The sequence below is a fragment of the Rhinolophus sinicus genome, chromosome 16 (genome assembly GCF_057876585.1).
Source record: "Rhinolophus sinicus isolate RSI-liver-muscle chromosome 16, RSI-T2T, whole genome shotgun sequence".
NCBI lineage: Eukaryota > Metazoa > Chordata > Mammalia > Chiroptera > Rhinolophidae > Rhinolophus > Rhinolophus sinicus.
The window spans coordinates 84,166,727-84,184,812 of NC_142516.1; the positions used below are offsets into that span (position 1 = coordinate 84,166,727).

The 18,086-nt window shown below is 37.7% G+C and overlaps 1 protein-coding gene and 1 non-coding gene across 6 annotated transcripts in view; both read left to right on the forward strand.

The window, feature by feature from the left end:
* Positions 1-268: 268 nt before the first annotated feature.
* Positions 269-18,086, forward strand: part of IARS1 (isoleucyl-tRNA synthetase 1) — an 89,587-nt gene continuing 71,769 nt past the window's right edge. For 2 of the 5 annotated variants that reach the window (XR_012495644.2, XM_019713835.3), the window contains exons 1-7: positions 275-415; positions 5,151-5,307; positions 8,249-8,374; positions 10,043-10,199; positions 10,453-10,572; positions 13,334-13,416; positions 16,149-16,266. Coding sequence is in view for 3 of the 5 variants with exons in the window: in XM_019713835.3 (XP_019569394.1) it covers positions 5,222-5,307; positions 8,249-8,374; positions 10,043-10,199; positions 10,453-10,572; positions 13,334-13,416; positions 16,149-16,266 (690 nt within the window). In the remaining 2 variants the exon portion in view is untranslated. Of the gene's footprint in view, positions 416-5,150; positions 5,308-8,248; positions 8,375-10,042; positions 10,200-10,452; positions 10,573-13,333; positions 13,417-16,148; positions 16,267-18,086 lie in introns of all 5 variants that reach the window. The other 3 variants (XR_012495645.2, XM_019713838.3, XM_019713840.3) reach the window with 2 other exon arrangements.
* LOC141571444 (small nucleolar RNA SNORA84) lies at positions 5,342-5,474 on the forward strand. Its single transcript, XR_012496184.1, has one exon. It is a non-coding gene; the product is annotated as a small nucleolar RNA SNORA84 (small nucleolar RNA).

The following is an 18,086-nucleotide window of genomic DNA, read 5'->3' on the forward strand; positions in this document are numbered from 1 at the left end:
TGATTTGTCCAATGTACATAGAGGTGAACACTGACAAACGCGTACAGCTGTGAAACAACGCCCGGTCAGGATGCAGAACTTCAGCCGCCCTTCCATGCCTGTCCCAGTCCGGCCCCTCGCCGGAGACCAACCACTACATGGTCATTTCCTCCACTTCAGCCCCAGCGGCGTGGAACCATCCAGCCGCCATCCCAGCAGGCACCGCGGAGCGCGACCCGGATGGGCATAGCCAGAGCCCCGCGCAGCCAATCGTTGTCCGGCTTGTTGATGGGTTTGCAGCCGCGCACGCTGATTAGACGATGAGGCCTTCCGTCCTCTGTGCGGGCCGCTGTCAGGGTCTTGCATCACCTCGCGACATCTGACTGTGGCGTGCACGCGGCTCCTTGTGAGGCGCTCGGGCCCGGGGCCCTCTCAGGTACGGCACCTCTGTGTGGTACGCAAGGTTGTTTTTTTTAATGTTTCTTCAGAGCTGTGGGTTAGTTGCGAATATATCTATTTCCAAGTAGAAAATTGGGAGGAATTGTAGCTAAAGACCTCAGAACCGGGTACGAATCCAGGCTCTCGGGCGGAGGGTGGCAACCCTGGGAAGTGCCTCTTCAGACGGGGATCATGGTAACGCTTAAACCGTTGGGTGGTTGTGGAATTTGGTGTGATAGAGCTTGCTGGAGTAAGTGCAGAAAGTGGGCGAACTTAGAAATGACTTGGAAGTCGAGGTATGAACAGATCAATTCCGAGGCTCGCTGGAAGAAGGAGCGTTTATTGCTGGGTGCCTGGGGTTAGAGGAGAGTAAGCACGGCGTCCTCGTCCCGGACTCGCATACAGTCTGCCGGTGCAGTTCATTGTGCACAGAGAAGGAGGGCACATCTTCCGTGGGATTTGAAAGTGGGGGAAGGAGATGGCTTCTCAGGAGCTGCGATGGGCTTGGGGCCTTGAAGATAAGGAGTTAGGGGAGGGAGTGAGAGGGCCAGGGGACCTTAGTAAAGTATAGCAGTGAAGACATAAGAACTTTAATGTCATAACTTGTGGCCCAATATTTGGATTTTTTACAGCTGGCGCTCTAAAACTGCTTACAGAGCATAACTTGGCCTTTTTGGCGTCCCAAACTGCCTGCAGAGCAAGCAGCCCTTTCCTCCCACGGCCCTGTGCTGATTTTACTACTTGATAAATCAAGTAGTAAAATTGTACTCCTTGCATGGTTCTTAAATAATACTCCCTGCACTATAATGGTGTGATCAAAGACAGTTTTTTGTTCTACAGGCCTGGGCTGAAACAACAAATGTTGATAATGCTTAATCACGTATTACCCATTGTTCTGATCTTAACAACCGCAGAGTCAGCCCAGGGTTGAAAGTCCAGTTACCTCCTCCAATTAGAAAACCGGTGATGTAGGTTTAGGATCTTGTTTCCCCTGGCAACCTATCTCTTTGATCATCAGCACCTTGCAACTTTTGCCTTTATCAATCCTGTTTTGGATTTTCCATTCATACCAAGGACTACACTCCTGGTTTGCAAATCATTATCTGAATAAACTTTTAATTTTTTTTAAAAAGGTTCCTCTGGACTTTTATGTACAGCAGGATTTCAAACTTGATTCAGGAAGTGGGCAGTAATCACTTAGCTTCCAGCCTTATGAATTTATGGTTTCCTTCCTGAAAAGTGGTGTTTGAAATGTGTCCAGAGAGAAGATGAGTTTGTATAAAGTGGCACAGTATTTCTTTTAGCATTCAGGTTTTGCAGAGATCTCAGGAAGGATGAAACTAGAGGCAAAATACTAGATTTCGGGGATTTCTAGTAATATAAACTTTTTTTTTTTACTGGGTATTGACTTTTTTTTATTTCTTTATTTTTATTTGTTTTTTATTTTTTATTTTATTTTTATTTTTTATTTTATTTTTATTTTAAAGATTTTATTGGGGAAGGGAAACAGGACTTTATTGGGGAACAGTGTGTACTTCCAGGCCTTTTTTCCAAGTCAGGTTGTTCTCCTTTCAGTCTTAGTTGTGGAGGGCGCAGCTCAACTCCCGGTCCAGTTGCTGTTGCTAGTTGCAGGGGGCACAGCCCACCATCCCTTGCGGGAGTCGAACTGGCAACCTTGTGGTTGAGAGGATGCACTGCAACCAACTGAGCCATCTGGGAGCTCAGAGGCAGCTCAGCTCAAGGTGCCGTGTTCGATCTTTAGTTGCAGGGGGCGCAGCCCACCATCCCTTGCGGGACTCGAGGAATTGAACTGGCAGCCTTGTGGTTGAGAGCCCACTGACCCATGTGGGAATCGAACCAGCAGCCTTCGGAGTTAGGAGCATGGAGCTCTAACCGCCTGAGCCACGGGGCCTGCCAGTATGAACTTTTGAAAAGTAAATTATCGGTAAAATGGTGGACAGTAGGGGAGAGAAAGCTAACCATTGGTTGTACTATTTAAATATTCTGAGAAAGATGATACAGTGGCTGGGCAAGGGCAATAGACTGGAATTTGTGGGCAAAGAAGTAATATTTATATAGATGACATGTGATTGCTGTAAGCTGTAATAGCCATTATTTCATTAAGTTAGCATTGTGTTTATGACATTTATTTTACAGATGCTACAACTGAGGTTTAAAGGTTGAATAACTTTTCTTATATCTCACATATTAAGTGTTCACACCAAAACTGTCAAATTCCAAAGCCAATCCTCTTAACCATTATCTTGGGCTAGGAAGAGCTCATAGAGTGGGATAGATTGGAAAGGCAGGTGGAAAGAGTGTCACTAGAGGAAACTAAGGATGGTGACAGCGGGATTCATTTAAACAAACATTTTTTGAGCACTTACCATGTGTAAACACACACTGGAGGTTAGATAGTAAAATCCTACTGCCGGCAACAAGCTTACAGTTGAATTGGAGGGTGTAGGGGACATTTCGGTGCAAATAAACCACAATGTGTAGGAGAGGAACAGATTCAGGGGAGGGGATATTCTGAAAAATGGGGATTGGTGGAAACTTCCTAAAGGAGAATACATTTAAGCTGTGTAATGTTAGAGTATTAAGAGAAAGGGCCTGATAGAGGAAAACGGTTTTGTTTTTCAACAGTGACCAAGAGTGTGATATAGCTGTAGCTTGAGTTTTATAGGCATAAAAGTCAGGAGTAAGAATAATTTGGGGTAAGATCATGGTGGCCCTGAGTGTTCCACTGAAAAGTCTACCGAATTCTGTTGGGAATGAGGAGGCATTGGATTTTTTTTTTAATACAGAAATATTACTTTCAGAGCTTTTCCATTAAGGTTACTACTCTACAGTGGTATGTAGCATATAGAATATTTCTTTTTCTCTTTATTTTGTGATAAAGTTAGTATGTAATGCAAAACAAAAATCAAAGCAGAGTACTATGAAGTGTTAAAAAAAATTTTAACTTTCACTGCTGAAAGTCTTTTGTAAGTAAGGTTTTATTGAGCCAAAAATGCTAGCCAAAAAGAAGACTGGTCTTGGGCCGTGGCTACTACCAGCAGCGTGGCTAGGTAGAAAAGATAGCATGTCCATAATCCCAGAATTTTGCAAGCATTTTTTTCTTAACATTGTATATATTTAATAAAGTTTAAATCGATTTGGGGAAAGAAGACAGGTAAACTCATGTGCTGAATCTACCATCTTGATATAGAAATCTGGTTGAAACTTTTTACATCTTCCTCAAAGAAGGAGAAAACTTGACTTGGGATAATTCTTACCAAGCTTCTGTGGGCAGCCATTGCCCCTCACCTCCACCACTGGCATACCCTTGAGAAGTCCAGTTTTTTTTTTAATCCTTTTATTTTTAATTAGTTTTAGGTGCACAAAACAAAGTAATAGACGTTTATCATTTATATCCCTCACACTGTGTCAACCCCCCTCCCCCATCCACAATCGCTCTGACATCTCACACAGCCATTACATTTCTACTGTCTCTATTCCTAATGCTGTACTCCACTTCTTGTAAGCACACACACACACATATATATATACATACATATATATATATATATATATATATACACACACACACATACATATACACACATATATATATACATATATATATATAGTTTATATATATATATATAAACTTGTAGTTGACATTCATTATTCTTCAGCTTCAGGTGTACAGTGCAGTGATCAGGCAGCAAGCGTTTTTTATACATTAAGTTAGGGGGGAGGAGGAAGGAAGGTAAACTGAAAGAATTAATGTTAACTATGGGCAAAGGATGAGAGAAGGTGAAGCAGGGCCAGGTCTGGGATAGGCACAGAGTCTGCATGAACAAATGTCCACTCCTGTAGATTGCTGGGGGCAGCAGTCCAGAAAACCCACATGGAAACAACAAGCAGAGGCTCCTGGAGTTAGATGGTGCCTGGTTGAACAAGTGGAAATAGTCACCTGGAAGTTCATTAACAACCTAAGAGTTCTGTCTCTCACTCTCTGGCCACTGTAATTTAATTTAGAACATCTCAGAATTTTCCCCTTGTCAGAAGTAACAAATAAAGATCTGTTCTTTCATGCCTTCCCCTCCAAATTCTATTCCCTGATGGTACCTATAGTTAAGTTTGGTGGATAGCCTTCTTTATTCAAATACAAAATTACTTAAATAAAGATTCTCTTGAAAGTGATGCTGTGATACACATAGTATAAATTGCTATAACTATGACTTCCTCTTAATATGTATAGGAAATATGTATATTTGATATATTATGACTTATTTTTAATGCCTGTATGGTGTTGATGTACCGTAATTTATTTTAGTCATCTGTTCATGAATATTTTAAGTTATTTTCAGATATTTGTTTATAGAAACAATGCTTCAATTACTGTGTTTGTACATATTTTCTATATTTGTATATCTGGGGTATTTGTTACTACGATATTACTAAACTGAGAAAAGGCTGAACATGGCAACCTCTGGGGTTAAATTTGACTTAATGTAACAAGTTATGAAGACCTCGATATGAAGAAAGGGGAACAGAAAAATAGACTCGGATCCATATGACTTGGTGATCAGTAGAATGTGGGTATCTGGTAGTAAAGATGACAGAAAATTCAGGTAATGGGAATGAGTAATGGAACTACTACAGTGGAATTAAAAATGGGAGCAGGTGACAAGGAAGATCATGAGATTTAGTTTAACAAAAAATTTTTTGTCTGCTTTTCCAAGATCTACTGAGGTAAGCACAAGTAAAGGTGAAGGAGGATATCAAGAAATTGCCGAACAGAAAGTTGAGACTAATGTGCTCTGAAGGAGTTGGAGGGAAGTGTGGAGGCCTGGATTGTAGTGAGGGAAGAAGAGGTGATTGCTTTCCTCAGCAAACCTGGTGAGGTCCATTCCCCCCCGCCCTCCCTCCCAGCGCCCTGTGGTTACTGGATGCTGTTGTGCAGGTACAGCTCTCCAGTGGAAGTGAGGGGCCAGAGCAATCCTGTGATTTATGCATGGGGGCTGTTTCTTCTCAGTAGCCACCATAGCCCGGTCACTGATACATGGCTTTTCCTGGAAAACTCAATGCGATTACATTGGTCTTTGTGTTTGGCATAATGCAGTGGATCCTAATCTTAGGGGGAGTAGAGGCTCCCTAGAAAAATTTATAAGAGTTATGAGCCATCTTCACAGAAAGCTTAAATATCATTTTCTCAAAAAAAAGGATTCCTGAATAATGGTTAGAACAGTTTCAGAATAGTGACTCAAACTTTGATGTGCATGCTAATCCCCTGGGATCTTGTTAAAAATGCAGGTTCTGACTCCTTGTTCAGAGGTGGGGCTGGTGAATCTACTCTAATAGCTCCCGTAGGTCCTGGTAATCATTAGACTTGACAGAAGTAAATGTGTTGATTTCTAAACATCTACTAGTCTTCCAATGAGTTCCCTTAAGTTTCTGTTGGTCTCTAATAAGGTAGTCACTAAACCAGTAGGACCTCAATAAATCAGTAAATGCACAAACCAATACCTCTTTCTGTTCCCGAAAGGCTGTAAAAAGAGCTGAAGATCCAAAATACTTTCAACTTCTATTTAGTACTATTTACTGGCACACTAATCAGAAATGGATAGTTGAGTTAATTAAACAGCCCGCCTGTTCTTTTGTTATTTTTTTCCTATGTAAACTTCAAAGGCACTCTCACATCTCAAAAATAAAGGAAAGGAGAGACGAAATAAGCTTTGAGGAGGAATGGGCTCCAGAATGCTTGCTAGATAGTTAAGCCATGGATTGGGCAAGTGTTTCTACATGAGGTTATTAGTAAAACTCTTAAAAGGACATTTTAAGACTTCTCTCACTAGTGATTAAATCAGAGAAGTATAGGATTTGTCCTTTCCAAAAACCATGAATAAACAACAAAAGGGATAAAATGGAAAATTGGAATGAGCTAGGAATTATTTGAATATGACAGTCTCATCTTTTGAATTTCAAATTTTTTTAGGTCTTTCTTGTTATTCCTCAATAGCAGGTTGTTGTTATTGAGGTTAACAAAATGAGGTTATTTCAACAGAATTGCTTTCTGTCCTGTGAGTGTAGATACGAATTCTTACCTACTTTGATTATTTTTTTCAGATTACTATTACTGAATTTTTCTTGTGATGAGATAGAATTCCCAATATTTTCTTGTTTACTTTTAGAAGTATATTGTCTACAATTACTAAATGTTATACTATAGTTGAAAAATAGGTGAAAAGTATGATTTGGACACAAGTTTTGCAACAGTTTAAAAAATAACATTTATCCCTATTTTACACTGTTTATAAAAATAACACAAAATGGAGCAACGAGCTAAATCAAGAGCTAAGAATTCACAACCTTGTTTTAGGTAGTGGTTTCTTAGGCATGACACCAAAAGCTCAAGTAACAAGACAAAAAATAGATAAACTGGACTTCACCAAAATTAAAAATGTATGTGCTTTAGAGAATACCATGAAGAAAATAAAAAGACAACCCACAGAATAGGGGAAATTTTTTGCAAATTATGTAACTGATAATCAGGGGCTTGTATCTGGAATATGTAAAGAACTCTTACAACTCAACAAAAGAGAGACAACCCAGTTAAACAGTGGGCAAAGGAGGAATAGACAGTTCTCTGAGAAAATACAAAAATGACGATTAAGCACATGCTCAACATCACTAATCATTAGGGAAATGCAAATCAAAACCACAATGAGATACCACTTCTTACCCACTAGGATTTCCTGTAATCCAATAATGGATGATAAAGCGAGGACTTAGAGAAACTGGAACCCTCATTGACTGCTGGAAGAATGTAAAATGATGTAGCAGCTTTGGAAAACATTTTGGCACTTTCTTTTTGTCATCCTTTATTCTTATTTATTTATTTTTTTTAATTTTTATTAAGGAACAGTGTGTTTTTCCAGGACCCATCAGCTGCAAGTCAAGTCGTTGTTTTCAGTTTAGCTGTGGAGGACGCAGCTCAGCTCCAAGTCAAGTCGTCGTTTTCAATCTAGTTGTGGAGGGTGCAGCTCACTGGCCCATGTGGGAATTGAGCTGGCAACCTTGGTGTTATGAGCACCGCCCTCTAACCAACTGAACCAACTGGCCACCTTGGCAGTTTCTTAAAAAGTGCATTACAGAGTTACCATATCACCCAGCAATTTCACTCCTAGATATGTACCCAAGATAACTGAAAATATGTGTCCACACAAAATCTTATGAATATTCATAGCAGCATTATTTATAATAGCCAAAAAGTGGAAACAGTCCTAATGTTCATGAACTGATGAGTGGATAAACAAAATGTGATATATCTATACAATGAAATATTACTCAGTCATAAAAATAATAAGGTATGAATGTGTATTGCAACATGGATGAGCCTTGAAAACATAATTCTAAGCAAAAGAAGCCAGACAAAATAGGCTATAGATACATGATTCCATTTAGATGTATTGTCCAGAATAGGAAAATCTATAGAAGCAGAAAGCAAATTTATGGTTGTCAGAGGGATTGGGAAGGAGGGACTAGAGAGTGACTGCTAATGTGTACAGGTTTTCAAAGGGCAGAGAGGGAGCAGTGATGAAAATGTTCTGGAATTAGAGCATGGTGATGGTTGCACACGCTTGTAAAGATACTAAAAACTATGGAATTGTACACTTTATAAGGGTGAATTTTATGGTAGGTGAACTTGACCTCAAAAAAGCTGTAATTATTTTTTAAATACCATGTAGTATAGGTAGTAATACGTAGTCATTTTAGTATATGGTACTCTATTATTCCTAGACTTATCTTTTAAGAATGATACATTTGATTTCTCTTGCAGCAACAATATGGTTCAGCAAGTTCCAGAAAACATCAATTTTCCTGCCGAAGAAGAGAAAATCTTGCAGTTCTGGTCCGAATTTAATTGTTTTCAAGAATGCTTAAAGCAATCAAAACATAAGCCTAAGTATGTGAATTTCTTTGGTAAAGGTAGAGTCCTTAAGAATAGTCATTTCTTAGACTGCATTCCATTAAAGCAGGAACTTTTTATTCATCTTTGTAGTCCCAGTGTCTCCTAGCTCTTTATATTGTGGATACTCTCAATAGTAGGTATACAGGTGTGATTAAACAATACAGTGAATGTTTAAATTAAAAAAAAACAACTTGTTACAGTAAAAGACACACTGCCATTAATCCCCCTCAAAATACTCCCCTTCACTTCAAACACACTTATCCCATTGTTCTTGCCACTTTCTGAAGCAATTCTGGAAGTTCTCTTTCGTGTCTTTAGTTGTGCTGTCATGGCTGCCATGATGTCCTGAATTGATTCAAAACGCTTTCCTTTCATGGTCATTTTGACTTTGGGGAAGAGCCAGATGTCACACAGTACCAGAACTGGTGAATAAGGTGGATGAGGACACATGGTAATGTTTTTATTTAACAGAAATTGGTGTACCAGAAGCAATGTATGACCCACAGCCTTTCCATTGTGATCACAAAATACGGTGAATTCTGCTGCCAAGTGCCATCCAACAGAAAGGCAGGGATCGTCAATATGGGAAGTGGCGCGTCGAACTTTAGTAACAGTGTGTGACAAGTTTCAACTTGTTCAATGCAGTCGGGTGTGAGCTATGGGTGAGAGTAGGTGTGTTTTGAAATGTGCTGTGAATCATCCTCCATCATGACAATGCTCCGTGTGACAGATCGCTTCTAGTATATAGCAATTTCTGTCAAATAAAAACATTACCATGTGTCATCATTCCCCCTTATTCACCGGATCTGGCAGCATGTGACTTCTGGCTCTTCCCCAAAGTCAAAATGATTCAGGACATCGAGGTAGCCACAACAGTGCAACTAAAGACACTCATGAAAGAGAACTTCCAGAACTGCTTCAGAAAGTGGCAAGAACGATGGCATAAGTGTGTTCAAAGCGAGGGGGAGTATTTTGAGAGGGATTAATGGCAATGTGTCTTTTACTGTAATAAATTTTTTAAATTTAGACATTCACTGTATTTTTGGATCACACCCTGTGTATTAAATGAGTGAGTTCTTAGTTATTAGGGTAGATTCAGTTTCTTTAAGAGTTCTTCTGAATAGATTAACTTAAATGTTCTAATAAAAGTAAGATGTTCTCAAACAATTCAAATTTGGACCTGTTGTTGAATAGAGTTTATATATCACTTTCTTCCTTTCCATTTTTCTCATTATCACCTCCTCATTAAGTATTTAGACTAGTAGTAGCCTTCTGTTAGGGTACTTCCTGCCTCTAGTCTCCATTCACCTGAAGTCCAGTCCTTTCTTTAATTACTGTTTTTATCATGTATCTCATGTGCTCAGAAACTGTGAGATAGGTGTTTGTTGCCCTATTTTTCTAGTGACTAACTTCATTCAACATCAGTATGAATAACTTGGATTATGTTGTAGAACTAATAAATGAAGAATGGATGGCCCAATGGAGGTCTCTCCAGCTCCGCTGTAGACCTCTAGTAAATATCTAATTAGTTATCTGAATTTCCTGGTCTCACTGCTTTTCTTCTCCCTGAAGACTCCACTGTCACAGGAGCCAGCTATAGAAAAATGTCCTAAATTTTTGCTATTTTAAAGCAACTTAACATATTTTTATCACTTCTATTAGATTTACCTTCTATGATGGTCCTCCTTTTGCAACTGGACTACCTCACTACGGACATATACTTGCAGGGACAATTAAAGACATAGTTACAAGATATGCTCACCAGAGTGGGTTTCATGTTGACAGAAGATTTGGATGGGATTGTCATGGCTTACCTGTGGTATGTTTGAGTAACCAGCCTTATAATGTTTTGATTTTTTAAGCATTCGATTTCATCATATAGTGTGTTAAAGTATGATGAACTTTTACTATAACAGACCTTCTACTTCATTTCTGTGATACTATTTATAGTTCATTTTCTCTGTAGATTTTCTGAAAACTAATTTATTTAAATCTGTTTTATTTGCTAGAACTGCTGAATTGTATTTGTTCCATAGGGCAGGAGTGTTAACAATCTTACCGTAAATTTTCAGGAATATGAAATCGACAAGGCTCTGGGAATCAGAGGACCAGAGGATGTAACCAAAATGGGGATTGTAGAGTATAACAACCAGTGCCGAGCAATTGTGATGAGATATTCTACTGAGTGGAAGGTATGTTATTTTCAGTAGAATGAACAAAAATTTTAAGTTTAAATGGGAGTTAAAATGGTTTATGGTCCTTTTTGCTTTTCATGATGCTCTCAAAATTATGTCCATGTAAGGTTGTGACTTTAGAGGGGTCGACCATCCTTTTAAAGGAGTGTTTAGCTTCCATCTCCAACCCTATTAGATTGTAGCTTAAACTGTCTTATTTCTGAGTGCTTGATTAGTCTTGCATTTTTAATCTCCTACCTACTCACAGTATAGGACAGGAATGAGGCTGTCCTAACTAATACATTAACTTGAATGTTGTAATAAAAAAATTCAGATGTGCAAATCAATTCAACTTTGTACCCATTGTTACATTCATTTGACTCCTATCTCGCCCACTTCTTTTCGTAGTAGAGCTCCCACAGCTGGTACCTCTTAAGTAACTGTCAAGTGCTTTCAGAGTTCTTGTTCTTAGAAACAAAGGTCCTCAACTCCCTGTTTTCCTCCCGGGCTCTTAGATTGATGAGTATGTCTCTATAGCTTAAAAACAGGTCTGGCTTTTGTTTTTTTCATCTTCTCCATCTTACCACTTGGACTTCTCGAACTTACTGTCCTTCAGAATTCCCTGTTCTGCCAATGGTATCAGTCTTCCAGGCTTCAAACATTAATCCGCATGTTCAAATCAAGTGCCAAATCCTATCAGGTCTTTCTCCTTAATATCTCTTATCTAGTCATTTATTTTCATTCCTACAACCTTTCCCTAGCTTCTCACCCACCATTGTCTCTATTTCTCTAACAGTCTCCTAACTGGTCTCTTGCTCATGTTCTTCCCATTTAGCCTGCCGAGTTCTCTCTCCCACAAGACTGTTTATCTTGCTCTTTCCTGCTCAAAACATTGAGTTGCTTCTCTTCGTTGGTGAATAAAATTTTACTTAATCAACCTGAAAATCAAAGCTTCTCAGTTTTCTCCTAACCTAATTTTCTTTAACTTTCTTGCCTGGTCACCAGTAGGAGAAAATCTTGATGATGATAATATGCATGGGTTTTTGGTGGTTTTTTTTCCATAAAAATCTTTTTTTTTAACTTTTCATTTTGAAATAATTTAGACTTATTAAAAATTGCAAAAGTAGTCTGAAGAGCTCCCCTATATCCTTCACCCACTTCCCAGCTAACATCGTCAATAACCATAGTATAATTATCAAAAGCAGGAAATTAACATTGATACAATACTTTAGACTTTATTCAGTTAACCAGTTGTCCTACTGATTTTTATTTTTGAACCACAATCCAATTTAGAAGCACACATTGCATTTAGTTGTCATACCTTCTTAGTCTCCTTTAATCTGGAATATTCCCCTAGTCTTTCTTTATCATTTATGACCTTGTCACTTTTATTTTTTTTTTTTTTAATTTTATTAAATTTATTGGGGTGACAATTGTTAGTAAAATTACATAGATTTCAGGTGTACAATTCTGTATTACATCATCTATAAATCCCATTGTTCATCACCCAGAGACAGTTGTCACTTTTAAACAGTACAGACCAGTTATTTTGTAGAACGTCCCTCAATATCTGATATTTCCTCAGATATTAGTTTTGCATTTTTGGAAGGAAGGCTTCAAAAGTGACATTATGCCTTTCTAAGTCTATCATATCAAGAGGCCTGTAATGCTAATATGTCTCATTGGTGATGTTAACTGTGTTTACTAAGGTGATCTCTGTCAGCTTTCTTCATTGTAAAGTTGGAGTTTTTCCTTTGTATTTAATAAGTATCCTATGGGGAGATTCTTTGCAAATATCCCGTTTTATACTTTAACTCAGTAATTTTAGCATCCATTGATAATTTGTGCTAGCAACCGTTATACCTGTGGCATTTTCTGAATGGTAGTTTTGCTAGACTTTCATAAAGAAATATTAATATTTGTAAATAACATTATCTGCATAGAGGATGAATGCCACACAAAAAACTGGTTCTTAACCTTACTGTGTGTTGATTGTAATGTAGATTTACTTGAACCATTGATTGTTCTGTTTTCTCTCTTTTTTTTTTTTTTTTAATTTATCTTTTTTTTTTATTAAATTTGTTGGGGTGACAATTGTTAGTAAAATTACATAGATTTCAGGTGTACAATTCTGTATTACATCATCTATAAATCCCATTGTGTGTTCATCACCCAGAGTCAGTTCTCCTTCCATCACCATATATTTGATCCCCCTTACCCTCATCTCCCACCCCCCACCGCCCAACCCCCTTACCCTCTGGCAACCACCAAACCATTGTCTGTGTCTATGAGTTTCTGTTTCTCATTTGTTTGTCTTGTTCTTTTGTTGCTTTTGGTTTATATACCACATATCAGTGAAATCACATGGTTCTCTGCTTTTTCTGACTGACTTATTTCGCTTAGCATTACACTCTCAAGATCCATCCATGTTGTCACAAATGTTCCTATATCATCTTTTCTTACCGCCAAATAGTATTCCATTGTGTATATATACCACAACCTCTTCATCCATTCATCTATAGAAGGACATTTTGGTTGTTTCCATGTCTTGGCCACCGTAAACAAAGCTGCAATGAACATTGGAATACACGTGTCTTTATCTCTAAATGTTTTCAGATTTTTTGGGTAGATACCCAGGAGAGGGATTGCTGGGTCATATGGCAATTCTATTTGTTCTGTTTTCTCAAAATCATTATATGTGGTGATAATAGAAGTAAAATACATTGATGTACAATAATAAATATCATTCTCTAATAACTCTAATATTTATATTTTTAAGTCTACTGTTACCAGACTTGGTCGATGGATTGACTTTGACAATGACTATAAAACTCTGTATCCTCAATTCATGGAATCTGTCTGGTAGGTTTATTTGAAATTATAAATATAATAAATATTCTGTTATATTAGTGGAGAGATTCTCTAGCATGAATCAGTTTTCAGGTCCATAATTATTTATCTGAAATCTTTGGGGATGGATATGTTTTGATTTTGTTCTTAAAGACTTTATTTTTATAGAGCATTTTTAGGTTCACAATAAAATTAGGAAGAAGGTACAGAGATTCCCATGTGCCCTGTGCCCCCACGTGCACAGCCTGCCCCACTGTCAGCATCCCCGCCAGACGGGACATTTGTTACAACTGAACCTTCATGGATACTTTACAGTCACCCAAAGTCCATAGTTTACTTTAGTGTTCATTCGTGTTGTACATTCTATAGTTTGGGGCAAATTTGTAATGACATATCTCCATCATTCTAGTATCATACAGAGATTGGTTTTTTAATTCAGTAAATTTCAGATTCTAGATGGGTAATAAGATACGCATGTGTTTTGTCATATATAATGGCTCCAGAAGATTGAGCAGCAACCTGTAATCAAATACGTTAGTATTTCTGCATCAGAACATACAATTGTTTGCACTAAGTAGAATAAAGAATATAAATGGCCTGATATTAAAAGGGATTTTTTGCCATAATGGATTGATAGAAAATTTAGGCAAACTTGGGTTTCAGAAGTTTGTTCTTTAAGAATTAAGTCTAAGAGATTGTGTACTTAAATTTTATACTGAGAGAAGGTGTATAGTGCAGTCACTGTTCGATAAGTTTCAAAATGGGTTTTTCTTTTTACTATTATAAGACAACTGTTGCAGTGCCAGTCTCCATAGGTGATTTAACTTGAGCCTCCTACTATAGTCTGAGAATCACTACATCTCATCAGTGGCTAAGTAGCATTATTATGGTTGTAAAATGTCCTCTGTGCATAACTCAGGCCTTGAGGAAGTCCTGCTTTTATCGAACTATGCATAATTACAGAGGAGTTGCAAAGGTCTTTTGTAGGATGCACTTTCATTGCACTGCCTCGCAGGTGCTTGTGGCTCCTTCCCCTTTCCTGACCACCTGCTCAAATCCATTAGTCAGCATCTGCTGCACCTGCTGGCACGTGTTCTTTGCCTTTGAGGAGCTACATACCTGGGGGCAGTTCTCGGAGCCTTTGGCTCTGATGTGTCCCTGTGCATACACCTCCAAGTCTATGGACCAATGGGTGGAAGCTGATCAGCTTCTCTGACATACCAGGGACTTGGAACGGTGGGGCTTCCCATTCACTGAGCAGTTGGAGTTCTCAGGATTAGAGCATCTAAACACCAGGGTTTGTGTTAAACATCTGAAAAAGGAGTACTATTTATGGTCTAGATCAAGGCAGTTAAGCACTTAAATGTGGTTTCTGCCCTGAGAAACTGAATTTCTAATGCTAATGAATCTAAATTTAAATGAGCACCTGTGGCAAGTGCCTGAATGTTGGGAAATATAGCTCTGCGTCATATTCTTAATTTACACAAAACTTACTTGAATCAGGAAAACAGTTTCTAAAACCTCTTGGTATTTGAGTGTTAATGTTACTGAGGAACGAATGTGTTGGCATGTAAATAAGTCACATAGACCTAGGGTGACTATAAAAAATAGTAGGAGCTTCCTTTACTACATAGTAGCAGATACCAACATTAGTGATGGTGGCAATTGAGATTGCAGCTCTGCTTTGGAGTGTGTGAAGTAGTTCCGCATGAATTTTCCTAGATCCAGACAGTCGTGTGGATTGGGTTAGGACCCTGTTTGGGGTGAAGGCCGGTGACTAACTTGCCTGAGATCACACAGCTAATTTTATGGCTCTTAGGCTTGAAAACTGGGTGTTATGATAGCAATCTAACACTCTTCCTCTAGTTCCCTGTGAATGTCCTTGCATCAAAGTATATAATTTAAGATCAAGGTTAAACTTGGGAAATGTGTTATAAAACATTACTTTTTAAGCTTTATTTAAAGCCAAAAGAATAGGATGAAAACATATGCACAGTTTTCACAAAAATATATTTTAGCAAAGGGGAGAGAGTTTAATACATTTATTATGACAGGCACATAGGAATTGGACTATAAAAATTAATTTTAAAATGGCACCAATGCATTCTGGCATCCAGTTACCTAGAAGTGAGTAGTCACCACGGGAGAAGTTGGGATGACAGTTACTGACATTTGCAGGGCCTTGGTACATTGAGCTTAAAGCAACATGTGTAAGTATTCAATAAAAGTTTTTGATTAGCTGTAGGAGAGATGCCTGGTCCTAATTTCAGTGGTCTATACTGTACTTTTTAAATTGCTTTGTAAAACTACCCATTATAGTGAAATTTAAGCAATAACACCAGACATCTATTAAAAAAACAAAAACTGAAATTCCAGCCGTAGTTAAGATATTAGTGAAAATCTGTTTTTTAGCATTCCTAAAAAAATGCAACTATTTATACTGATAATGTACAGTTTTACATAATTGTACAATACTTCACATTATAATATGGTGTCAGTTAACTTTTTCCAGTCAACATTAAGTCATGAACATCTTTCCATGTCAACAGATATTAGCACTTTTATGTCTATATAATGTCTAATTATACTGATCTATTGTAATTTACTAGCTAGTCTTCAGTTGAGAGACATTGTGTTTTCACCTCTTTGGTTGACAGAAACCAGCATAAATATTTGCATTTGGGGAAACAGACCAGACGTTTGATTTATAATCATTATAAAACTTTGTCTCTTTACTTTGCTAGGTGGGTTTTCAAACAACTCTATGATAAAGGCCTTATTTATAGAGGTGTAAAAGTCATGCCCTTCTCTACTGCGTGCAACACTCCACTTTCCAATTTCGAATCTCACCAGAATTACAAGGTATGTATGGCATCATTGGGCATTGAGTTACGTACATGGAAGTTAGGTGACTGTGGTGACCAGTCACTCCTCCAGAGGTGGGACGTCAGCCTGGGGCGTCTTGTAAATTTGATCATTCCTTACTGAGTGCTGCTAACGTCGCCAGTCGCTGAACCAACCAAGGCTCTGTTAAGATTAAAAACGAGGGGTTTTCCCCATGAGATTTATGAATGATGTGTCTTAATGTGAGGGGTTATGCTTGTTTTGATCATATTTTTGTGCCTCTCTTTGGTTAACAAGTGCAGCTCTGCCTTGTTTGCCTTTAGTCACTGTGTCAGAGGCGTTGTTGGTTTGGGTGATTGTTATGCCTCATCTGGGACCTCATAGTTCCTTTATTCGTTAAAAATATTTGGAAAAAATTTGATTAGGGATCAGTACACAGTATTATGATCTTTTCTCTGATGAAGGGAATGTTCTGCTGTTGGTGGTATGGTAGAAGAGTTTAGACATGCCTGATGTTTACAAAGTATTCTGCTTTACCTTATCTAGACAGATAGTGAAGGCAGTCAATAAGTCTCCTGAAACTCTCTGTGAGCTGGCTGTTCTCGTGTGTGTATATGCAGGAGGTGTTATCATTTCTGAGAGTTTCTCTCTGTTTTTGAAGGAGATTGATTTTTTTGGAATTCTATATCATGGCTCAGATTTGGAAATTAAATTATTAAAACTTGCATTCTGAAAGTACTTTTCACCTTGCAGAATGCTTTCATATATCCCATTTGATCTTTGCGAATCCTTGTGAGGTGAGCATGATTCCCGTTGTCTCTTAAATGCCCTTCTATGCCAGCGCTCATGTTCTGTTATATTTGTTTAAGAAAATATTTTAAGCACATGTAAATGTAGAGAATCTTATACTAAGCACTGTCTTTTTTTAACATCACTGTAATACCATTATCACACCTAAAAAAATAATCATCAATTATCCTTAGTATTAAATACTTTATCATTCTTTAATTTCTAGATATTATCAATGTTCACATTTGTGTTTATCTGATAAATATCATATCCTTTGCCCCTTGGTTATTGTTAGTTTTTTGGGTTAGATTGTTTGTATTGGAATCTAAGGAAAGTTCATACATGGTAATAACTGTCTTTTTGGTCTCTCTTTTTTTTTCCCCCCTTAAAAATTACTGTTTAGGAGACCGGTGTTTTTGTCTTGTAGAGTTTTCCACAATATAAATTTTCCTGATTACTTCTCCATGGTCTAATTTAACGTTTTCTCTGTCCTCTGTATTTTATAGAAATTACAACTTTATTTTTATGTTTGTTTTTTTCCTTCTTTATATATGTCATTAATAGAAGTCAGTGTTTTGTTTATGGTTTTAGGGGAGGGGTGGTCAAAGGAAGGTGATTAAAATTTATAAACAATTAAATGCACAAATGTTAAGTGTACCATTTGATGGGTTCCAACAAAGGTGTCTTTTTTCAAAAATGCATCAAATAGTACAGATAACAGTTGATTAGTTTGACTTGTTTTTGTACTTTATAGAAATATAGGAAAGATGCACTATGTATTCTTTTGTATCTGGCTATTCGCACTCAACATTATGTTTCTGACAGTGATCTATGTCATGTGTCGTTACAGAGCTTTTGTTCTAATTTCTGTGTAGGTGAATGTACCACAATTTATTTATTTACAGTACTTTTGTCTTTTCCATTTCCTTCCATACATTCTGATAGGTAACCACTATGCTGATTTCAGTGTTTCTTTCCCATGTATATTTTGTACTTTTACTATCTACATAAGTATTGGCATTGTTCTGCGTGTTTTTAAATCTTACCCA